General features: G+C 39.2%; 2 protein-coding genes across 3 annotated transcripts in view; one reads left to right on the forward strand and one right to left on the reverse strand.

Annotated features, from left to right (window-relative positions):
• The first annotated feature begins 76 nt into the window (after positions 1 to 76).
• Positions 77 to 5732, forward strand: MED19 (mediator complex subunit 19). The gene is made up of 5 exons (XM_081938011.1): positions 77 to 417; positions 2160 to 2416; positions 4643 to 4739; positions 5030 to 5124; positions 5315 to 5732. The coding sequence occupies exons 1-5, from the start codon at positions 213 to 215 to the stop codon at positions 5381 to 5383; spliced, it is 723 nt and encodes a 240-aa protein (XP_081794137.1). The 5' UTR covers positions 77 to 212; the 3' UTR covers positions 5384 to 5732.
• Positions 5733 to 19768: 14036 nt separating this feature from the next.
• ZDHHC5 (zDHHC palmitoyltransferase 5) overlaps positions 19769 to 25304 on the reverse strand; it is a 79972-nt gene continuing 74436 nt past the window's right edge. For both annotated transcript variants that reach the window (XM_081935560.1, XM_081935559.1), the window contains exons 11-12: positions 22228 to 23117; positions 19769 to 21355 (exon numbers count right to left, since the gene is read on the reverse strand). In XM_081935560.1, the coding sequence (XP_081791686.1) occupies positions 21190 to 21355; positions 22228 to 23117 (1056 nt within the window). In that variant the 3' untranslated portion in view covers positions 19769 to 21189. The remainder of the gene's footprint in view (positions 21356 to 22227; positions 23118 to 25304) is intronic.

A 25304-nucleotide genomic window follows, 5' to 3' on the forward strand; every position in this document is an offset into this window, starting at 1 on the left:
TTTCGCTCTCTGACGTGAGGCACTGACGTAATTCCGCCATTTAAAAGTGTGTCGTTCTGCTAAGCAACCTATCATATCATATAGTCGAGTTCCAGGTAAGTTAGCCAATCCTACGCAGAGGATGGGTCTCCGCCTTCCAATGACGCCAGAGCAAACGTAGAAAAGCGTCGGATGCGAAGCCAATAGGAGGAGACTGCGCAAAGCACGCCGGGATGATGGAGAATTTTTCTGCTCTCTTCGGAGGAACAGAACCTCCTCCGTCTACAACAGCTGCCGCGCTAGGCTTTGGCCCAGGAAAACCAGGAGGACCCGGTACTGGACAGCCTCCTGTACCAACGGTGACTCCGGTCGGAGAAGAGACCGGTCGCAAAGCGGCGGCAGCCAGCGGTCCTTTTTACCTAATGCGCGAGTTACCAGGTAGTGGCTTGTAGGGGCGGGGTTTCAGGAGCTCTGTAACCAACCGCCGCCTAGAGGCGGGCGTTGCTTTTCTGGTCAGTGCTGCTTGACGGATTTTAAACGTCACGACGGAATGTGCCAATGGAATGGCTCGCTGCGACTGATGGGGCAGTTGCCCCGCCTTTGCGGGAACTCGGGCCCAGCCGCTGTAGAGGCTTGACGGCCGGGCTGAAGTGCCAAGTGGGTGGTAACTCGCGCGACTGGCAGTTGCTCAGGCCACTGAACGAGCCGGGATGGCCTCGTTTGCATATCTTTGGCGTCCTGGAGTTAAAAGCCATCGAAGTTTCTTGAAGGAACCCTGGCGGGAGAGTTTTGTGTCATTTGTGGGAGAGTAAAAGGAGAGTGTGGCCGTTTGGTTCCTCCTGGAACTGTTGCTGCTTTGTGACTCATTAGGCTACAAGACTCTGCGTGGCCCCTCAAGAATCTGCCCTCCTAAGTTGTACAGTCCACCTTAAGTGCTATGCTTCGTAGCCAGGCGTGTTCATGAAATTTTCTAGCAGTGAAAGTAAATGTGCACAGGGTTGCCATTTTAGTTAGTCATTTTCTCAGGATGCATCCACTTCTGCAAGCAGGACTACAGGTAGCCCTCCACTTACAACAGTTCATTTAGTGACCGTTACAAAGTTACAACGGCACCGAAAGAAAGTGACTTAGGACTGTTTTCCACACTTAAGACCGTTGCAGCCTCCCCATGGTCACATAATCAACACTTGACTTGGCCACTGGCTCATATTTATGACGCTTGCCGTGTCTTGGGGTCCTGTGATCCCCTTTTGCAAACTTTCTGACAAGCAAAGTCAATGGGGAAGCCGGATTGCCAACTTTGTGACTAACTTAGCAACTGCAGTGATTCACTTAATAACCGTGGCAAGAAAAGTCGTAAAATGGGGCAAAATTCACTTAACAAATGTCTCGGCAACATAGATATTGGGCTCAATTATGGTGGTAAGTCAAAACGTCGTCCAGTGAGAAGCAGGTTCGTTGTCCCAGGGCTGTGGGGGAGACTTCTTTGTAATGGATTTGGCTTTAGAAGTTCCCTGGACATCATCCACCCATTTTTAACTCCTGTATTTGGGTTGTAATTGCTAACGGGACTAGACCATTTATTTCTAGAGTGATTTTCTGTCATTGCCACTTTTTTATGCAGCCACTTATTTCAGTGACTACCTCAGCAACCTTTTGCAAATATGGCAATTAAAAAAAAATCCAACCAAATTTTGTGTGCCTGACAACAATGCATTCCAGAGTGAGATTACCATTGGCATTGCTGCACAGGAGCGCTTTTATCTAAATGAGATGGTAGCCACTGGAGATCTTCACAGCATCTCTCTTTAAGTCACTTAGTAAGCATTTTGCTTCCAATTTGAGAAACAGGTTAGCCTCACTAAATGAGGAAGGTGGTGTATGTTTTACTTGTTTTTTTTTTAGCTTTAATGTTTTATTTTTATTGATTATAATGCATCAAACAATCTTATGGATAAGGCCAGACTGTAAATATTTTAAATAATTCCATTCTCACTGCTAATATTTCAGGTCATATAAAATATGATTTGTATCATTATCATTGTTATTGTTAGAAAGGACCTGGTTTCAAAATCAGCTTCTATTGAACTTTAGGAGTTTCTTTAAAAAATTATCTGTGCTATTAATTTAAGCAAAACAATCAGTAACATTGTTATTTTATAATGTTCATTTCTTGCCAGGTACCACAGAACTAACGGGAAGCACAAATTTGATCACCCACTACAACTTAGAGCATGCCTACAATAAATTCTGTGGCAAAAAGGTGAAAGAGAAACTCAGCAACTTTCTGCCTGACCTGCCTGGAATGATTGATTTGCCAGGCTCACATGATAACAGCAGCTTGCGTTCTTTAATTGAAAAACCTCCCATCTGTGGTAGCTCATTCAACCCCATCACTGGTACCATGCTAACAGGGTTTCGTCTCCATGCTGGCCCGGTGAGTTATGCTTTGGATGAAAGACATGTTGTACTAAAGAAGATTTTTAATTATTATAAACAAAACACACAGTGATGCCTTGAATGAAAAAGAAACTTGCCAAACTAGTAACTAAGAATATTACAGGTTTATAGTTTAAGGTCTGACAATTATCAGTTTAGAACCTGAATATAAATTCACCAAGCATATTGATTATCAGCCATATGGCAGTGGACATCTTTGTGGAATTACATTACAACCTAGATGCAAATAGGTAATTTAAATGACAGAAAGAGACTACAGTGCAAAAATCTTGAATACGTTGTCTGCTTTATGAGACATTGACTATGTTGTACATTTTTAAAAAAGGAATTCAGCATGGATGCTATAGCATAGATATGTTGCCAGCCTCCAAAAACAAGTGGACTGGAATCTTTTAGAATATGGCATGCAGCCGTGATGGCGAGCCTATGGCACATGTGCCAGAGGTGGCACACAGAGCCCTCTCTGTGTGGGCATACACGCTGTCACCAGCTGGTCTTCCGGGTTCCATTGCGTGCATACACACCAGCCAACTGCTCTTTTCCGGATACCGGCACTCCTGCACGCATGTGCACTCACCTTTGGCACTCGGTGCCGAAAAGGTTAACCATCACTGTTTTATAGCATGTGACTATTGATTATGGTACTGACTAGGAACGAGGACGCCTGAGTTCTCCTTCTACCCTAGGTGTGGAAGCAAGTTGGGACCAGTCAATCCTAGGAAAAAGGCAACAATAATCAACTTCTGAAAATGTAGCCAGAAAATATGTATAGAATAACTATATATTTGCCAGGAATAAAGACTGACTTAAAGGTAACCACTGCCCACCCTTCCAAAAGATAAGAGGTTATAACTTCTTTATCAGAATAGACTTTTAAGTAAGGTTGAAGATAGGAAGAAGTTTCAGGCAAAGGATAAAACAGATTATCCTTAAAAAGGAATTCTTGAATCTTTCTTTCACCTGTTGCAAAGTTGGTATCAAGTGAAAATTTCTAGCTGAACTCCAGGGTAAATTTATATTTATAGAATCTCTACATACTTATATTTCGTATTTCTAAACTCTATCTTCCTCAAAGAGGGTCTCAGCATATGATATACTGAGCCATCAAGTTTGTACAGTACAGTGAAACAGGAACCACAATGGCTATGTTAGCACAACATGTCTAGTTGTGGTTCATAATAGAAGCAATAGAAAATGATAAATCCTTGTTAAAATTGTCATCTCAAACAACCAGCAAATCTTTCTTTGTTGATATATTTGTCATAGCAATTGGATTGGTCAAAAATGGTAATTCTCTGTGGTAAGTATTCCTAAGAGTTTATGAGAGATCTGATCATAATAGGATCCTGTGTCTGCATTTCATGTATTTTATTCATTAGATTTATATCCTGATTTTCTCTTATCCTCAGAACAATCTGAGAAGTTTGGGTCGAGGAAACGCGATTAGTCTAAGGTCACCAAGTAAATTTATCTAGCTGAGGGGGTAGGTTCTCATCAGAGTCTTCCTCGCTCTATTTCAATATTGGACTGCTATACTGTGCTTGTTCTCATTTTGAAGCCAGAAGGTTTGCAGTGCTGCATTTGTACAGTTGGAAGCAACAAAAATCTAGATTAGGGATAATTTTGCTTTAGCACAGAAGTCCTTAATTTGCAATAGACACAAACACTAAACAAAGTGAACATCCAGGTGGTCCTTGCTTAATGACCATTCCTTCAACAACAGTTCAAATTTATGATGATGCTGAATGAGTGCTACTTACAACTGGTCCTCATACTTATGTTTACAGTGTCCGACAAGTCATGGCCCCCCAGCTCACAATTATGACATCAGAATGTCCCACAGTACATGGTTTCCATTTGCAACCTTCAGTGCCATCTTCCCAACAAGCAAAGTCAATGGAGAAGCTGGCAGGAAGTTGCAAATGGTGGCCCGGTGATAACAGCAATCAGAACTGCCAGAACTGTTGTCATGTTTTACAAACACGTCACTGAGCAATGGAAATTCTGGTCCCAATTACCATTGTGAAGGGAGGACTGTTCTGTACTACCTGTAGTAGAAATTATTCTAATGGAAATTTTGATGGGGAATATTATTTGATCGTCTTGCAAAAAATATACACCCGTAGGTCTATTATATATGTTTTCTTCAACGGTACTTGGTAAGTTCATGTATTGACGTGGCTTTCTGTTTCTGTTACACCAGTTGCCAGAACAATGTCGCTTAATGCACATCCAGCCACCTAAGAAAAAAAATAAGCATAAACATAAGCAGAGCCGAACTCAAGACCCTGTCCCTCCAGGTGAGAAGTCTATTTCTTAAAACATATAATAATAATGTCCCCACACACATCTTGCTGATATAGAATTTTTCAGTCTGATAGTCTAAATTAAGTTACTTCTTGCTTCTAGAGCAAGAGTGTCAAACTCACGCTGTCACGGCAGTGTCATATGATGTATTGGGACATTTCCTGCCTTTGCTAAACAGGGCGTGGGCGTGGCCAGCACATGATGCATCCAGCCTGTGGGCCGGGAGTTTGAAAGCCCTGTTCTAGAGAAAATATCTTTTTTAATTGCTCTCTTATTTTACTAGAAACACCCTCAGATTCTGATCATAAGAAAAAGAAGAAAAAGAAAGAGGATGATCCTGAACGGAAAAGAAAGAAAAAAGAGAAAAAGAAAAAAAAGGTAAGTTGGGAAATAGTTTTCAGCTGTTGATCTTGATATTTATAAGTTCATTGTAAAACAACAAATTTAAGTACTTTGCTTAGAGTTTGGTGTCAGATGTAAGATAGCTTTTGGGGCCAAGAAAATCTACATGGCTATTTTTATTGCCTCTGGAATTTCTTATTTGTGTCTTGGTGTTTTTTTTTAATAGAATCGCCATAGCCCTGAACATCCAGGTGTGGGCAGCTCACAAGCCAGTAGCAGTAGCAGCCTCCGGTAGGATCCTACCCAAGATTATATTAAAGAGAGTTCTCCATGAAATGCTACAGACATGTTGAGAGAAGGAGGAGGAACAAGGATGGGAAAGCCACAGCTTCCTTGTATATCTCCTTTTCACCTTTTGGAGCAGTATATAAAAAGATTATATTGGATGGAGCTTCGGGACTTCATAGCTTCCTCTACAAAGAACACAGACTTTGCTTGGGACATGGAGGCTGATGCCTTTATATGGAAATTATGTGTATTGTTTTGTGTTTTGTAAAAAAAAATGATCCTAACTAAGTTGGGATATGTTTGTCTCATATTTGAATTAAATCTCTGTTGGAGGAGATGCTAATGATTTGAAGGAATCTTGACTACTGGACTTTTCCTGTGTTGTATTGCAAACAGTTCTGAATTATTTTGCAGTTAATAAATTGGGGGTAGAAATTCCAGAAGTTTCTTGAGATGTAGGATGGGTAAGTAGTCTGATAAAAATACCTTATGTGACTTAAGCTATTTTGGCTAGACGAAAAGGCAAAATTTTAAATTGGCAGGAGAGACAATATAAGGTTCACTTCCATGTTATTAGTTTTGTGAGGAGTAGATCTGAACAGCTAATACAAAGTATTGACCAAAATATATGATACAGTAAAAGATGTCAATAGGAAATGATCATCTGTGAATTAGAGGACAAGATTGTTGCAAAACTCTTTTCTTCAAGAATCACTTACTAGGTAGAGATTTTTCTTCACATCCCCTTGTTTAATTAAAGAACTAGATTTAATTTTTGCTAGGAGGAAGGAGAAATATGTTGGGAGATTTAAATTGAATATATAAAGCTATTTCCAGGAACTCATTTTTCTTTCCTTCTGTTAACATCCTTTGCTCTCTTTGACCTCACTACCTCATTACAAATATGCTGGCAAAATTTGTGATTTAAAACCATCGAATTTGCTTCCTTCTTAGTTCTAAACATCATAGAGAATTATAATCTGGCTTCATTTGGAAACAACGGGGAAAATATGAAGCAAAAGGATCATGGTTGGGAAAGATTTACTCTTTGCTGCCTCTTCTTGCTTGCAAAAGAATAGTAAGGCTTTCAGCAATGCCTCTTTTAATCAATTTAGTGTAATATGGGAGAACCCTACTTAAATGACCCTGTAATTTCCTTCAAATAAAATTTGTCAGTGGGCATTTAACATAGGGACAGTACGGTGTATGGGCAACTAGGCAGCAGCTTTTCATAGGACTCTGTTTTGAGCAAAAAGACAGGTAGGCATTTTCATCTCTTTCCACATCTATAGCTGATTTTGTTTTAGAGAAATCACAAAACTATCATAAAAATAGCTGGGATGAACTTTCCCCCCAATATTGTGGCCTTGATTTTAAAAAAATAACTATTTTTAACCAAAGAAAAGGGTTGGAAAATACTTTTAGGGACCGACCTTATCATATTTGGTTATTGAAAAAATGGTTGTTGAAAAAGTTTCTTTTATAGTACTTGAAAAGCAGATGGAGATGCTTGGGTTTACAATATTTAAAAGTTTTCTAATGGTTGATTCTATATTCTAAGAGACTTTTATGCTCCTAGCTTGTACAGAGCAGTTTGCTTCATCCCAAAATAAATATGTTCCATGAAGTAGAGAAATTGTTACACCAATTTCATGTGCAAACTGTTCTTCCTTGACTAATTGACTTAAAGGGTCAAAGAAGGTAGATTTGGCAACTGATGTATCTTATGCAACAGCCTTAAACATGGTTATTGATGCTCATTCTTATATCCATTGATTCAGATACAAAGGGAGGAAGTAAAATAATAGAAATATAGTTTATTGCTGGATATCAGAGGAGAAAGAAGGAGTTGTTCCTTCCCCCTTCCTGTTCCCTCTTGAATGGATAGTAAGCTATTTAAGCAACTAGAAGGTTAATTCAAATTTATAGTGACAAAACCACTGTCAGCCAATTATGAACAGCAGTTGCTATACTTGTTGTAACAACTGTTGTAAATTGTTGAGAGTCTACTTGGGCAGGGAGGGGTTTGTGCTAGGTGAACTATAAAAACTGAATGAAAAATAGTGCCTTCAGTGTTATAAAGCACTTATGGATGACAGTGTCACTGTGCTAGAAACTCTGGCGTTTTCTTTAGCATCTGTTATTTCACTTGCTGTGAAGTTGCTGTGAGAAAAAAATGTGAGAGCATTGTTTATGAAATGAAAACTCGAAACGTAAGTGAATTTAAGCAACACACCCTGGTTAAATTTTCTCTTGTTGAAAGAGTCCCTCCAGTTAAAATTCACCCCCGAATTAGGTTGTTTATGGCAATCAGCATGTTGATGTGAATACTGTGCATTGCTGACACCTCACCTCCCCCAAATGTAAAGATAATTCTGGGAATAGCTGATTTGTGTGATCCAGAATGAAGTTGTCAGCAACCTAAGAGTTTCAGGTGCAAAAGATTGATAAACTTATTGGGTCACTCAAAGGAAATTGCTATCAAGCTTGGCATTTCTCACAAGAATGTATGGGTCACATTGCTGTATTGATGTTTTCCAGTATCAAAAGGTGTGTGCATGACAGATTCCTTGCAAGTTGAGGGAGAGATTAAAGTTTTGAGTTGTAATTTACTGGCAATTATCACATGAGAATAAAACTAAATTTCTTTACAGTTGATGAAACCTGGGTCATCTTTAGGACCAGGATTTGACAGGTCAATCCATGTAATATCATACTGGAGGCTCAACTGGTAACAAAATTTTAAATCCAGCCTTCAATAGAAAAGTTTACAGTACTGTGAACCACCCAGATCTGCTTAAGGTGGGTGGCCATATAAATCTTTAAGAATTATCTTCTTACCCCTATGGATAAGTCTTCCTCAATCTCAGGTTCTCTACCAGAGAGCTCTAATGTTGTTCATGGGATCTTTTGGAGCCATTCTCACTCTTAGGAGTCACAATCTTGAGTGCTCTTACCATCCCTGGGGCCCTTTTGGCCCTTATTTTCCACATTATCTCTAGTTTCTTCTAAAGGCCTGGTACTTTTTCAGCTTCTCATACTCCTTCTGATGTTGCTGTCACTTGGCATTGCTACATCTATCACAGTGGTGGGATTCAGCCAGTTCGCACCACTTTGAGAGAACCGGTTGTTAAGTTTCTGAGCAGTTTGATGAACTGGTTGTTGGTAGAAATCATTATTCAGTTGCCTCTTAGAGCAAAAGCCATGCTAGTCAGAAGAAGGGTATAAGAAAATTTCCAAAGCATTGGATATACATGGAACACAGTGAAGACATTCAACAACAAGTAGAGAGAAAATGGCACAATGGTGATATTACCAAGAATCGACTGCCCCTCCAAAATTGATGAAAAAACAAGAAGAAAAATGGTCTGAGAGGCTGCCAAAAGGCCAATAGCAATATTAAAGGAGACGCAGGAATTTCTGGAACATACTGGCTGTGTACTACATGTATCATACTCTTCACATGTCTGGTCTTGGGGTAGGGTGGGAAGACAGAAGCCATTTCTTATAAATATAAATATCTGAACCTAGTTACATTTTGCAACACATCAAGTCTGATAAAAGCATGTGGGAAAATGTGTTATGGTCTGGTGAGTCCAAGTTTTTGACTGAATTCCAAAACTATGGCGCAAAAACTTGCTTCACTAAATGTACAATGTACCCACAGTGAAGCGTGGTGGTGGCAGCATTATATTTTAGGACAGCTTTTCTTCAACTAGAAATGGAAGTGCAGGAATTATGAACAATTCCAAATAGTCTATTTGGGCACAAAATCTTCATGCCTCTGCTAAAATACTGAAGATGACAAATTTCACCTTTCAACCAGACAATGACCCAAAGCACACCTCCAAATCAACACAAGAACGGCTTCAATAAAAGGTCAAAGTTTTGGAATGGCCCAGCCAGAGCCTAGACCTGAACAATTGAAAATATGTGGGGTCATCTTATGAGGGCTGTACATAGGAGATGTCTTTGCAACCTGAGAGATTTGGGGTGCTTTTGCAAGGAATACTGCACAAAGTTTCCCAAGGCAAGATGCACCATGCTGATAGGCTCCTACTGCCAAAGAATGAATGCTGTCATAAACCAAAAGGTGCTTCAACAAAGTTTAAGGGTGGTGCATCTTTATGCAGCCACCTTATTCTAGTTTCTTGTTATTTTTCTCCCTTAAAAAAATTCTGTTTGTCTTTCAATTTAATTGCTTATATTAAAGGTGGAAAAAAAATCTGATTTAACTTGGTCTGTTTTTTTTTAACATCTCAAAAACCTAGCATTTTAACAAGGGTGTGTAGACTTTCTATATCCAATGTTTGTGTATATACAGTGTATGTATGTAATATTGATTGATAGAGAGATAAAGATACAGATACGGATGTCCTTCAATATGGCACAAGTTTGGATTACTACATTTTTTTTAATTATTCAAAACATTACACCAGAGCTGTTGTTGAGAAACTTGCCAAAATGTGCTCACTCTCCTGTTAATTCACATAGTTGGGAAAGCTATAATTGAAGTATGCACTATGAAGTTATGCATAGCAATAGACTGGTAATAGAAAATACAATTCTGAAGGTTATTATAAAAGCATGACAGTTACCAAAGTGTAATGTACTAGAACTGTGTATCTAAATATTAGCAACGCTATAATTATTTTTAATAATGAGATCCTCTGCCGAATTTATTAAGCCTAATAGCAGGTTACAGTAGTGTAAACTATGCAAATGATTTCCAACTCAGCAATATACCAGAACTGCCCTTTGAAATGGTTTTGCTAAAGTAATGGCGATTTCAATGTCTCTTGCAAAATAGCCTGACTTATTTACCAGGTATACTTTGATAGTCATAAAGGTTGCTGTACTACTTCCTGTACTTCATCAGCAAGCAGAACTTGGTTACACCTAGTGCAATTAAACCATTTTTCTCACTGGATGGATTTCATTTTTTATGATGTGATATACAGGTAGTCCTCGACCTACGGCCACAATTGAGCCCAAAATTTCTGTTATTAAGGGAGACATTTGTTAAGTGAGTTTTGTCCCATTTTATGACTTTTCTTGCTGCAGTTGTTAAGTGAATCACTGCAGTTGATACATTAGTAACCCAGTTGTTAAGTGAATCTGGCTTCCCCATTGACTTTGCTGGTCAGAAGGTCACAAAAGGTGATCGCATGCTCATGGGACACAGCAAGTCATAAATATGAACCAGTTGCTAAGCATCTGATCACATGATGATGGGGATGCCACAAAGGTTGTAACTGTGAAAAAATGGCAATAAGTCGCTTTTTTCAGTGCCATTGCACTTTTGAACGGTCACTAAATGAACTATTGTAAGTCAAGGACTACCTGTACTTTTCACTCCCATTATTGTGTCTAGGCTGTTTGTGCTGAACTATCTAGCAAACATACTTCCAGCTCATGAAAATGTGTGCCTTTAAGTATATTAAAGTATTGTAGTAAACATCTCTTAAAGTATATTATAATGTACATTCCCCATACAATACAATACTAGAGTTGGAAGGGAACTTGGAGGTCGTCTAGTCCAACCCCCTGCCTAGGCAGGAAACCCTATACCGTTCCAGACAAATGGCTATCCAACATCTTCTTAAAGACTTCCAGTGTTGGGGCATTCACAACTTCTGGAGGCAAGCTGTTCCACTGATTAATTGTTCTAACTGTCAGGAAGTTTCTCCTCAGTTCTAAGTTGCTTCTCTCCTTTATTAGTTTCCACCCATTGCTTCTTGTTCTACCCTCAGGTGCCTTGGAGAATAGTTTGATTCCCTCTTCTTTGTGGCAACCCCTGAGATATTGGAACAACGCTATCATGTCTCCCCTAGTCCTTCTTTCTCTTAAGCTAGACATACCCAGTTCCTGCAACCATTCTTCATATGTTTTAGTCTCCAGTCCCCTAATCATCTTTGTTGCTCTTCTCTGCACTCTCTCCAGAGTCTCCACATCTTTTCTACATCGTGGCGACCAGAACTGAATGCAGTATTCCAAGTATGGCCTTACCTAGGCATTATAAAGTGGTATTAACACTTCACGTGATCTTGATTCTATCCCTCTGTTGATATAATCTGTTGATACAAATACTATATGTATTTTACACAGGTACTATGCTATGCATTTTATAATATAGTAGATCAGCATATTTTCATGAGTTACAACGCTGTGCTAATTTCAGAAAAGTGTGTCTTTTTCTCTTTAATCCATCGAATAACTTGACTACTTCCTTAGCACTCATCTTTTCTTGACATGTCACAGACTAATAGGCAACTTAAACTCTTAGAACAGTCAGAGCCATGCAGATTAGGCCCAGGAACCATTCTAAATTAACATCATCTCTACTAATTACCACTAATTTGTCTCAAACCTTCAGAAATGAATGACAAACAGCCATTTTCTTCTTCTTGTTCCTCAGCAAATAGCATTTAGTAGCACAAACCTCTGAGGAAAGAAATTGCATAGCAGTATTGATACATTTACTCTCCGCTATCTAAAATAGTCATTTCTTGGAACAATGAAATCCATATATTTAGCAATGCATAATTAATATGATGGATAATTATATACTTTCAGAAACAAAGCATTTCCCCCATTTTCATATTTTTAAAATCCCTACTAGATGAGCTTTCCTTTTATGAAATCCATCCTTTCTGCTTATAATTTTAGATGCTATCTTTGGTAACGCTGTTCAATAGTTTAAAGCAAAGAATATAGTCATAATAGTTTAAATATAGCCATTTTCCATTTTTATATAAGCATTATGATATTGGTCAATTTTTCTACCAACCCATTCCTAATTATTTTTGTCATAGATTTTGTGTTTTTCATCCCTTTCTGGGTTGATCATTTTACTCAGGCTGTCATCAAAACTTCCAGCTTTGCTTGTCGCTTTGGGATATATTGGTTCATATATCATGAATATATGTCATGATGTGTCATTTTAAATTTTCATTTGATCAGCTTGCACTTTCCCCTTTCTTCTGAACTCAGTAGCACCATCAGCCGCAGACAGAAAGCTTTGTTCCCTCAGCCATGTTGGGATGAATTAGATAGATGTTGCCTAGCTATGCTTGTCTATAGATGCTGCATAGGCAGCTTCTCTACTCTTTGTGAAAGAAGCTCATTTCATCTCTACCACAGAAGTACAATGGAATTATTATGATGTATAGCTTCTCCTATGTCTTCTTCTGATGATGATCTTATGCTTTCCTATAGGAAAGAGTCAGCAAAGCAATGGCTATCAAATAATGAAATGTTTTCAGAATGCCACAGGCTTTATGTTGTGGGAAATTATTGTTTTATTATCATGGTCTTGTTAACACTTCTAGCTGCAATTTACTTTTAGGTAAATTTGACATGACATTCATGACAATGAAAGGAAATATTCATTGAACACTGTCAAATTTCTACTGAGAAACGTATTTTTTAATGCATCCAACTGTTAGTACAGTATTTTCAAATCAGAGAACATTATGAAGTGGGATGTCAATGTTGTTGGGATTTTTTTTGGCAGAACTAAAGCTGACATGAGGCAGAAAAAAACATCATATTCTCGGTGGTCTACCCTTTAATTTAAAGGAGGGACCCTAAGCCAGATATATTTTAATGAAATGCTCTATTAGAACAGATGTTCTAATGAACATCTGTTATGATGTTTTGAATAAGCAAGAGATTGTAGCTGGTGAAAAGTTGTTTGAAGCTTTTATATGTATTTAAAATATAAACTATTCCGGTTTTTACTTTTGGCTCTTTTGTTACATTTGGTGTATTTAATTTTTTGATCTTTGAAGACTTGTAATCTGTATTAAAAAATGCCTCAAATTTGCAGATTAGTCCATTAAAATGATTTGAACCATTAAAAAAAACCTGAAAGGTTAGCAGAAGGATTTATGACCGAAGTCAAATACTTACCAGATGCTGAAAATATGACTTGACTGGTTTGTAAAAATGTACTTGTGCTGTCCAGGTAGGTATCAGAGAATGCTAGCCATAAAAAACAACACTAAAGACAACTGTCTTGTGTGTCACAATATACTACTCAATTTTAAAAAGGAGTCAAACTGAAGTCAGGAACTATTTCTCAAATAAGGTCAGCGGAAGGTGTTGGTTTCAGTGTCCCTATGGAGCTCCTAACCTTCTTACTTACACATTAACAGCTTGACCATTTAGCCATAATTAAAAGGTTGGGAGTAATTCATGAAGAATGAATTAATGAATTATGAAATGAATTAAGAATGAGTTAATGAAGACATTAATATAATTCCCCAGAATCAGGACTCGATTCTGGCAACTATATTAATTTCTTCATTTGGTTACAATAATATATCAAAATCATACATGTTATTTGTTAGATACTTGTTCTAACTACAGTGGTTTCCACCAAGGTCCTCTGTTCTGGCGGGAACAGAGGTTTAATCCTATTGGTCAAAAGATCTGACAGCTCCCTATAAAAGGGCTGCTGTCAGACCCAACCTTCGCTGGATTGTTCTCACTTGTTGTACTTAATAAAGAGCTGCTGTTACCGTTAAGCCTGTGTGTGTCTATCCATTACCCAATCTAACATTATTCACCATTTACAGCTTTCTTTAACACCACAGATGGCCCTTTTTATACTTAAACTGTTCCAGAGGAAAATATTAGCGGTACGTATAGCAACACTTCTATAATGTTTTTACTAATAAGCAAAGTGTGTCATTGTGCCCCCCCCCCCCAAGTTTCAGTACTGTACAATAATCCTGTAAAGCATTCAGCTATATTTTATGTTATGCCCAACTTGCTTACCTTCTCTATGCCCAAGAGAGAAGGTAAGCAATAGTCAAAGCATGAAATTATCTGATAAACTGAAGAATTAAGAAGAGACATGAAATACAAAACACAAGTCATATAAATAGCAGTCGAAGAATATGAGTATCTTTAGCCTATCAAATTATTGTAAGGCAGGGACATGCAGAGATCTCTTTGGCTAATGGATGCATTTTATTTTGAAGGTGTGACATGGGTGATCTCACGAAATAATTGCCATAAAAGGAAGCATAGCTTGTTGCAGAAAGTTACCATGATCAATTGTGAGGACTCTCTGACCTTGAATTTCTTGCCCGTCTTTTGCACAGGTGGACACACCTCCAAACAGGACATTTGGGCTGTGGTCATCCATCATTTGTGTTGCTAAAGTGAGCATTTCTTAAACTTTTTTCCTCTCTGAGTTTTAGATCCATTCTTGTAAATGAAAATGCTAGAGGTACACTTTGCTTTACAAGCTGCCAACTACTCACTTCTTATGTTAATTTTAATTAAAAGAATCTACTGTCAGATAAAGCAGGCGCCAAGGGTGGTGTCTGGAAACAGACTGATGCCCACAGGCACCACAATGCCTACTTCTGGAAACGCTGTGGGTAATGCTCGATGATATCACGTGTATAGCTGGCATTATCAAAGAAATAAACTTACAAGTAAAGAGAAATTGCCTTAAGGGGAAGAACCATTGAGCAATCTAACCAGTTGTTCAAGAAAGTTGGAGAACCTTCTTAAATATAGCCAAGGAAATATTATACAGAAGAAAGTGTAACCCCAAATGCCAGCAGGACCTTCAAGAGTTAAATATTGCAAATTAATTTATGTTATAAAGCACCAGTTATGTACATACATTTAATGAAGGATTGATTTAATAGCCCTCTGTCCCAAAGAGACTTACAGTTTGCACAAATGCACACGCGTGGCAAACAGAAAGGAGGTAGAGAACAAATGTGAAAGAATATGCTGAAATTTCCAGCAACTTTGACTTAGAAAGAAGAGCCAAATTAGATATACACAATCAATCAGCCAGTAGTAGAGATGACCATTCCAAACAATGAAAGGAAGGCACATTCTGCAGGAAGGACTCACCATCATCTCCTGCCCTAACTGATGTGGGAAGAAATAGCAGATATATTTTGCTTTCCTGACACCAACGTTGTATCCACAATACGTGCATTCTGTTGAAATCGCACTGGTGCATCTTTTCACACATATTAGCAATTTAGGTCAATAATGTATTCATTTAAATATAGGCTGCTTTTTTTCCAACCTAGGAAATCAGGTAAGTTAGCTATGTCATATGGAATCCTCCCACAGCAAGAAAAATAGCCATTCTTGTCTTCAAACTGGCCTAAGAAGGAAAGCCAATAATGAATACATTTCAAAAGCGGTCTAAAGATTTCATGCACCTCTTAAGTGGATCCATTTCCTGTAAGTCTGGATAAGATCTTCCTCTTCCTCCTCCTCCCCTTTACAGATTGCTGCCATGGGTTTATATCAGCTTTTTATGAAAGCATTAGAAAAGAGGGTCTACTGTAATTTCCTTCACTTACTAGGTCCTTGTTCTTCTTTTCCATTACTTTGCTTACTGGAGCTTCTCCCAACATGCTAACATCATTTCAAAGTTTTAGTATACATTGATCGAGCACTGAACCTTTGTATTTTGTTCATGAAGACTTGCCCATTAACATATCAATAGAGTTTTTCCAGCTATTGTGTTAAGCATTAAGCCAAAATAGACATGCGCACATTATTTTCATTCCATTTCAAAATTCAGAGATGGTTGTTTGCATATTGGCAGTATCTTATTAATATTGTTGGAATATTATGTTGTAATATGTTATAATGTTGGAGTTAAAATAAAATTAAAATTAGGCATGTTTTAAACCTCTGAATTTAAGGCACTTGTAAAGTGCTTAAATTTGGCTGGATTGTATCCAACATACTGTATTGTATACTATAGGTATATCTTACCACAAAGATTATTAAATTGCTTTCTCACAAGCCTTTAGATTGAGAAATTCTACTATGTTAATGTACCTAGGTAATAATTCCTGGGTTTAGCTGAACCACGTGTCTTTTAAAAGTTTTTTTAAAAGATCCATAACGTATGCCGGATGTTGTCCTATTGGGCTGCTATATTGAAATCTTAAATTATTTGAGCAAGGTTATTATGTCAAAGCTGAGGGAACGGAGCTGTCCAAGATACACACAATATGACAGTCATTTGTGGCAATGTGCAAATTTTAGAGGACATCAAAGCTTTATGAAAAAAATTGGAAAATGAATTAAGAATCAGGAAAAAACAGATTCAGGAGTAGCAGATTTCTCTACTATTGTAACCAATATCTACAAATGGTTTGTGGAGCCGTTCTGTGGGAATTGTACCTGCCCAAAGTTTGGTAGTTTAGAATCAGCAATGAAAGCATTTCTAGCTGTTACGTTTTTATAGAGAAACTATATTATGTTACAAATTTTGAAAATGAAGGGAGTAGCATCTCTTACAATTGGTTTCTGATATGAAACTTTCTGCAGATGTCTGTTGTTTTCTACAGCACATTTTTTTCTTAGTGTAATCTATAATTACGTTGTTTTGATCATCTCTCATCTGCTCATTCAACATTTTTTAAAATTATTTTTTCTCAGCACATATATAAATTTCATAGGTGTGCCTGCACAAAAATCATAATACCAATTTCTGACAACTTCATTTTTTAAAATTAAGGTGCATCCATAATGAAAAATGTAGAATCAGTAGATAAACATAATTTTGTCTATTAAGTATCCAAAATTATCTGGAAATTTACACATCCCCTTTTCTAAAAATCAGTTTGACTTTAATCATAGGTTACCTTTACATGCCACTTGTAAAGTATTCTATATAATATATAATGTAATATAGATCCCACAAAAATACATTATGGGATCCAGTGGGGATGTTTTCTATGATAGCTCCTTCTCTGAAATGCAGTTGTCTCCAACCCTGACAATCTTTAAAAAAGATCTTAAGTTCCGATTCACTCTGAGGCACTGGCTCATTTGTAAATATGAGTTGGACATCTTGCCCCACCATTATATGCTTTATTTTTTCCCTTTGTTAGATGTCTTTAACCCTTGCTGATCACCCAGCCACCTAGGAAGTGGACAGTCATATCAGTGAAATAATAAATTAGCAATTCTTTATTGTTCTGAAAGACAGTTCAAACTGCTATATTTGAAGACAAAATATATAACAATTTTATTGAATTTTAATGATCTTAAAAATTTAATAGCTTTTACAACATCATCTACTTTCATAGTTCCGTTTCTCTAGCCTGTGACATGGTCCAGTGCATTAAATAGAGTGGAAGCATTTTTATTGATTCTTGCTCAATCAAATTATACATGCACATTCCCTTCCTCTATGTTTCTGCAATCACTCACCAAACCATTCAAGGAAAATTCATTCCATTTTAGCACTTTTCTCTGTCTCACATTACCTAGTTAATCACTTTTTAAAGATGTCTGGTGAATGAGGTTATACGGCATTTGATTAACTCAAGTTCACATTTTTAGTATTCTGAGTGAATTTGGCTCTCAACAGAAATTGTGCTTTCAAAACCTGTTTTTTAATTTGCAATGTAGCATTAGCTAACCCTTGGTTCAGAACTAAGGTTAAATTACACGAATAATCAGAAATTCCTAATCAAAAGATTTACATGTTTTTCCAGGTGTAAATAGCCACAGTGGGATAAAAAATATGCCTGCACTGTTAAGGAAACCTAATTATTTTTTGTTTATGGCTGCAACAAAAATAGTTTAGCCCACAGTTTAAATCAGAAGGTAAAATCTCACTGGTGTCAGTGGGAAGTCTGTACAGGTGTACAGTTAAGTCCTTGTCTTATGATGGCAAGTGGGACCAGAATTTCTGTTGAACAATGCAGCTGTTAAAGTATGACACCACTTAGGGATGGTAATCCCTACAATGACAGCTGATGTCATTAACTGAATCCCATGATCATTAAGTGAGGCAACTTCCTGCCGGATCCCACAACCAAAGTCAGTAGGAAATCTGGCAGGACAGGAAGTTGCAAGTCTCAGGCCTGCAGGGTGGAGGAAGGAGCAAGAGAATGTGCAAGGATATGGGGAGTGGTTGGGGAAGGTACACTAGAGTCATAGATGTGGGTTGAGAACAATGCATGAGTGGGTGAGAGGCATCCCGCAGGTTGGATGTGCAAGAGGCACAGTGCTGATCATGGAGGGTGCATGGGGCGCATCCAATGAGAATCACCCAAGGGTGTGAAAGAATGCTAAGATGTGTTGTGGGTCAGAGAAGGTGCATGGGTGGAGGAGACTTATCCCAGAGACTTGGGACCTTCCCTGTTAACTTCACGACTGGCTCACAACTGGCAGGGCAGCTTGCAAATAGCAATTATGTGATCATGGAGTGCTTGGCAGCCAGTTGTAAGTGTGAACGGGTTGACAAGCATCCAGATCGCTATCATAAGAGCACAAATGGACGTGCCACCAACAGTCAGAACGCTACGGACTGGTTGAGGACTACTTGCAGCGTTTAAAATGCCGCCCCAGGATCAGAGAACTCCATACAGTATATATTCATGTTCACCATCCATGAGCTGCAGTGGGGCGACTTTGGGACAGAACATTCACAAATTTGCTGGTGTGGATTCAGAGGAATGTAATACTATCACCTTGAGTTCCTGGAAAAAAGGTAGGCCTTAAAGCAAGAAAACTTTCACTGGCATCAAAAAAAATAGACTCGAGGAGAATTTATAGATTCTTCCATAATCTTTGTTTTGCTTCTCCCTTTTTCTACTGGGGTTGCTTAGTTTTATCCTCAACTTGATTTGGATTTGAAAAATGCCTTCTAAGACCTTATGTCACAAGAAATTTGCTATTTTAATGTGCCATAAGACTCTTTGGTATTATCTCATTTGTATTCTAAAGTCTCAAAAACTTACTTGGGTGAGCAAGGTTCCTCTCCTACATATAAATTAGCATTACATTTTCCTAACAGAAATAACCTCTAAATAGGATTAGAGTCTGAAGTGAGGTGACACCAGACTTAATAATAAATTAGAGAAGTATCTTGATCAGTGCTTGACAGGTTTTCTCACTGGGAGTTAGAAAGGCATTTTTAGGTGTAGAGGGTGAATGAGCTTGTACCAGAGCTACGTCCCCCCCAGCCTAAATCCCTAATCATTATAATTAAGTGCTATGCTCTCTAGGGATGAATGTAACAAATCTAGAAGCACTAAACTGGCAAAACATATTACCTGAAAAATACCCAATAGGGGGCATAACCCCTGAGGCAATTAGAAACTTACTGAACCAAGATCTGTAATCTGGATTATAAATCCCCGGCTACATCATAGTTGTTTGTGTAATTCTTGGGTTGTAAATGTTACAATGCATAGTCCTCACTTACCTGTTCAAGAAAACCATTTGAATTAGCAGAATGGTTGCAGTTATAGTGGCCAAACTCCAGAAGCTAGTGATCTACTGAACCATTCTGGGCCTACTGCTAGCAACACTGATGACAACCATCCACAATGTTCCAGTTAACAGAATAAAAACTACACAAGGATAGAGGAAGTGGCTCATTGTATTCTTTTATTCCTCATTTTAAAATGGCTAGTCATAATAAAAATAAAAGTGTGGCTTAACGGAGGCCACAGTTTAGATATTGCCGTAGAGAAAGATTCAGTAGAGACTTGAGACTGTTGGATTCTTGGATTACTGATTTCTACTGACATGGGCTTTTACAAGTGATGAGAGATTTTTGGCATATGAAAAAATATTGCTTTTTGGTTAGTTTTTCTCTCTCTCTCTTCTTTCTCCTGCTCAGTTTGGGAATAAAGAACTGTGACACTACAAGTAATTCATATGGAGCATTTCATAAAAGCAAGGTAAAAAAACACAGGAAACCACTTGGGAGGATTTACCAAATGCAAATAATATCTCCACACAAGGGACTCAGGCCCATTGCTACCCTTTCCATTTAGCACCTCAATCCAAGGCTGTAATGATACATAATGAGTATTTCCCATGCTTCCTGGTTTAGAGAGAACAGTGTTTGCTCTCTGGGCATCATTCAAAAAGAGATCTGTCTGGATACTGAAAACGCATGAACCAAAATTCTCCCCTAGTTTTCCGAAATCTTCAGGGAAAAAAAGAGTATTTGTGGGAAAAATTTTCAACACCAAAACCCAAAGATAATAGAAATGGTGCCTTCGGATGCTCCCTCCTGGAACAAATCCGGCTGCACGTGCTTGGCCAGAGGCAGAGAAAACCAGGTCAGATCAAATGGGGTGGTGGTTTTCCAGTGGTTTTCACTGAAAGTGAACCAAATCTGCTCTATCCCACCTGATTCTTCTGAACGTGGTTTAGACATGGTTTCCTCAGGCCCAGCTGATGAAGTTATGACCAGGCTTGCCTCCCTTACTTATGGGTAGATATAATTTCTTTTTCTTTTTATATTTATATATTTATATATATTTATATATACACACACACCCAGTAACTCAGAAGAGGAAAAATATAGAATCCATAGTAATAATAAAAAAAAATTAAAAATGATCAACCCCTACCGCACTAGGCGAGCGATTGCACAAGGTCCACAAGTTTAACTGTTCTGTTGGTAGCAAGACAGGCTACAGCCGGCACTCTCTTCTGTGCGAGGAGGCTGACACCAAGTCCTTCCCTTCACTCTCGGCAGTGTGCGACAAACTGCAGTCTCTTGGTGACTGAGAGGGAAGAGTGCAGGCTGTGGAGGTGAGCAAGGCCGAGATCCCATTGTAGTGTTTAGAAACTCTCTTCGATAGTTTAGTTTTAAAAGGTAATTTGTCCCCTCTGTTCTCCCCACCCACCGAAACCTGGATTTATTTCTTTATTTTTAAAAGTCCATGCATGTGATGGAGCAACCATTTGCTGAGCAACATCCGTGCCTCCTGCTCATCAGGGACAGGACGCTTGGAAATCAGCCAAAGAGGAGTAGACAGTGGGGAGATCAGCTCCTCATACAGAAATCTCATATGTGGTCCCCCCCACTCCAGAGACTTTCTTGACTCCTCCTCGAGTGGGACTGTTGAGAGGTGGCTGCCCAGGGATGGGTGAGGTTGAGCCCAGAGTCCTGGGCTGTCCATTAGACTTGCTGTAAGAGGGTCTCATCTGCACCTCGTCTCTGGGAAAAAGGAAGGATACAAGGGCATCAGGAAGTGAGCACTCATTCAATGGCAATGGAAATGGAGGATGCCTCACACGCAGCTAGCTTAAGGGAAGGAAAATTTGGAATACATATTGGCATTGCCTGGGATGCAAAGGGAAATACAACAGCAGCAGATTGTCAGCCCACAAAGAACTGACAAGGCAGTAGAAATATTTTAGAGTCCTTGGACGATGAAGCTAAACACAGAAGAGAATAGGACTCTACACACTGGGAATCCCACCTTTAGCCAAAATGCAGCACTGTATGGAAGGGATAAACGAAAGTATACTACAGACCAAGAAAGGGTTGCAGGAAAGGGCACATATATCAAAAGGACTACTTCTTATAACCTATTCCATCTGCTTATTGAGTATGGTCTCAAAAGTATCATAAGAATACACAAGAAATAGGGAAGAGGAACACAGAAAAACAGGAAGATGGATTGTATCACTTATAGTGTTTTTATATATGAGGTAGTAATCAGGCAGGCAATATAAAGATTCAAGCATCTCATATGAAAGCCAATGGCCATCTCACAGACCCACACAGCTCACCAAAAGGAATGGGACACTATGCAATGTACCCTGCGTTGTAGAGCTAAGGGTGAGGAAATGGATTGGTTCACACACTGGAGAATGGGAAGGAAAAGGGAGGGAAAGAAAGGGACAGACGAGAGCAGACACTATCTGTAGATCACTCCCAGCCGTTTCTTTCAGATGTTGCTGGAAGGAATCACAATTATCTTGGAATCCTTTGCCAGAGCAGTGGTGGGGCAGATCTAAATGTGGTTCATCCTCCACTAAGTCAAGGAACACTTAAAGAATGAGACAAGTGTCACTTGTACTTACTTTGGTGCCAGTAAAGGCTGCAAGGCCACCTCCTCAGTCTCTGGGACGACAGCCTGAAGCGACTGTTTTTGGCTGCTGTAAGACATAGATTTGCCCAGGTGGGAGGATGAAAGCTGGTCTGGTGAGCCCAGTGCGCGCACTCTAAGTGCATGTGGTGGTTCTGGTTTTCCAAAGCGAGGTGCCACTGGGCGAGTGAGTGGGTTTTTGCCCAAAGGTGAATGTTTTGAATCGTCCGAAGAGGAACTTGTTCGTGGGGCATTGCTTGACCCTGGTGTGGACTGTATCCCAGAGTCCCCTAGGCCTGTATCTTCCTCTTTGGCCAACGGTGGTGGCATAGATGACTGCTGTAGCAACTTCTCCCGTTCCTGCATGGAAGCCACAATATGGCGCGAAAGATTATCATAGCGGACGGGTGAAGCATCACGAGGCTGCTGGTGCTTGGGTGAACCCGAGCTTGGAAAACGACTGTGCAAGTCAGCCTCCCGCTGTTGAGCAATACGGGCTGAAAGAAAAGGAGAAGTGTATCCCATGAGCGGGTCTGGCTCTGAACCTGCCTGCACCGACTCAAAGTCAGGGCTATCAGAAGGTGTGAGAAGACTGTCATATGACAAACTCCCATTGCGTGTCTGGTTCACCAAGCTCTTGTAAGATGTGGAAGTAGTGCCTTCGGAGCGGATTGACTGAAGATGGCCCATTTCAAAGCCTGTGCCTTGAGCTGACTTGAGGCTGGAAGAACGGGAACCACTGGATAGAGGATCAAAATGGAAACTCTTGCCAAAGGTGGGTGACCGAAAACTTTCTGGTTCCAAACTTGGTTCGGAGCGGTAGCTGGGGTTTCGGCTGCTTTCAACAATAGATGTTGGCTCCTTCAAACTGTCTCCCCGACTTAGCTGTTATAGGGAACAAAAGATAAATAAAAGAGTCATTCGATAGCTTCCTAGGCTCTGCATAAGAACTGAAAAATAAAGTATGCTATCTCCTTCTTCAAGGCATCCTATGGGCATATCAGAAGGAAAATAATTTTCTCAATATAGAGATTGAAAATTTACAAGTTATTCAAGTTACACGTTATAGTAATTCACTTACTGAAAATCAGCATAATATGACACAATCCTGAATATGGATCTAGGATACATATATTTAAATCCTACCTCAGCTATAAATGCTGTGGATGAGATGGGTTCGTTTATATTTCTAAGCCGAGTTTGCTATAATTAGTTAATCAATTCACAGGGCATCAAAATACTATGTTAAGCCAGAATACAATGCATTTTTACAAAACTGTCAAATACATAATAAATCATACAACAGCTTAACATATTTTGTTGTGGCCCAACAGATAGTGAGGAGGTTGGGGAGGACCATGGGCCAGTCCTGGAGTCTGGAGAAGGCTCTGACAAGTGCTCGGCGTCACAGGCAGAGATGGGGCCATGGCCGTCTGACAGTTATCAGCTACCTTCAGAGTTGGCCATCAGTGGGGCAGAAAAACAGCTGGAGCCTGTTCCTAGTGTCGCACGCGCAGAGCTGACACGAGAAGGGAGCAGCTAAGGAACAAGGGTCGACTCAGGAGTAAAGCCACAAGGTGGACGGTGAAAGGCCCCTCCCATAGGGAATAAAGAGGAGCAAAAGGGGAGTGGAGTTTGCAGGAGACAATTAGTTCAATTAATTAGGATGAGCTTCTGTTCCTGACTTCTTGCCAAGTATTGTCAGCTACAGAGTGGCATTTGGAAGATATTGGCCTAGCAGCTCTCCAAGCCTGATAAAGGTCTGTAGTTGTGAAATCTCTTGAAATACTGTTGGCTGGGACTTTGCTGCAGAGGAATTAACTTTAAACTAAATAAAAGGGGTTTTATCGGGATGAGGAGTCAGTTTCGTGTTTTGGGGATGAACATATTTCAAATGTTCTCCAGAATGCCTCCAGAAGTTGTGAATGCCCCAACACTGGAAGTCTTTAAGAAGATGTTGGATAGCCATTTGTCTGAAACGGTATAGGGTTTCCTGCCTAGCCAGGAGGTTGGACTAGAAGACCTCCAGGGTCCCTTCCAACTCTGCTATTGTATTGTATTGTATTGTATCTATGTTTTACATAGCTAGTCTGAAGATGAGACATCCTATATTACGATTTGGGTGGAGGAGAAGATGGAAGAAAAGGGATGAGTGGACAATTAGGGGAGCAAAACTATGGAAAAATAAAATATAATTTGGCTGCTACAGCCCAATTGCCTAATTTGGCTTCTGATGTAATCATGGTTAACATAAATTTAAACTTGAGCATGCAATGATTCTATGGTTGACAACAGCTGAAATTTTGTTAGAATTGTTTGTTGGATTTATTTCCCACTTTCATTCAGAAGCTTGAGGCAGATAGAGAAGGTTTCCTCTTCCTTGGAAGTAAACTGCTAGAATTTAGTAGAATTTCCTTTTGATTTGCAGGAGTCACTATAAAAAGACCAATTTTTAACAATATCACAATATTCCTGCTATTTTTTTCCTGCATGTTAGTACAATTAACCCTCTTAAGGTTATTTATATGTAACACTTTGGGCAATTTAGGTCACATGCAAGATACTGCAAACTAAAAATAGGAAGGAATGTTGGTAAATAGCTTCCCCATTGCCTTTACTTGTCAAAAGGATGGGAAAAATGACCCCAGGAGAATACAACTGTCATAAATATGAGTCAGTTACCAAATTGAATTTTTGCCTGAATTTGTATCACATGACCATGAGGATGCTGCAATGGTCATAAATGTGAAAAATGATCACAACTCACTCTTATGAGCCACGGGGGCACAGTGGTTAGAATGCACTACTGCAGGCTAATTCTGCTGACTGGCAGCTGCCTGCAGTTCAAATCTCACCAGGCTCAGTGTTGACTCAGCCTTCCATCCTTCCGAGGTCAGTAAAATGAGGCCCCAGATTGTTGGGGGCAATAGGCTGACTCTGTAAACCTCTTAGAGGGGCCCGTAAAGCACTATGAAGTGGTATAAAAGTCTAAATGCTATTGCTATTTCAGGGCCATTGTTACTTTGAACGGTCATTAAATAAACTATTGTTAAGTTGAGGACTACTTGTAAA

Source organism: Natrix helvetica, assembly GCF_964273705.1.
Source record: "Natrix helvetica genome assembly, chromosome: 1".
Classification (NCBI taxonomy): domain Eukaryota; kingdom Metazoa; phylum Chordata; class Lepidosauria; order Squamata; family Natricidae; genus Natrix; species Natrix helvetica.

Bases quoted from the DNA above. Each gene is read 5' to 3' on its own strand.
- MED19 (XM_081938011.1), top strand. From the start codon at position 213: ATGATGGAGAATTTTTCTGCTCTCTTCGGAGGAACAGAACCTCCTCCG. The intron at 4,740-5,029 runs GTGAGAAGTCTA...TTATTTTACTAG, and splicing joins TCAAGACCCTGTCCCTCCAG to AAACACCCTCAGATTCTGAT. The intron at 5,125-5,314 runs GTAAGTTGGGAA...TTTTTTTAATAG, and splicing joins AAGAGAAAAAGAAAAAAAAG to AATCGCCATAGCCCTGAACA.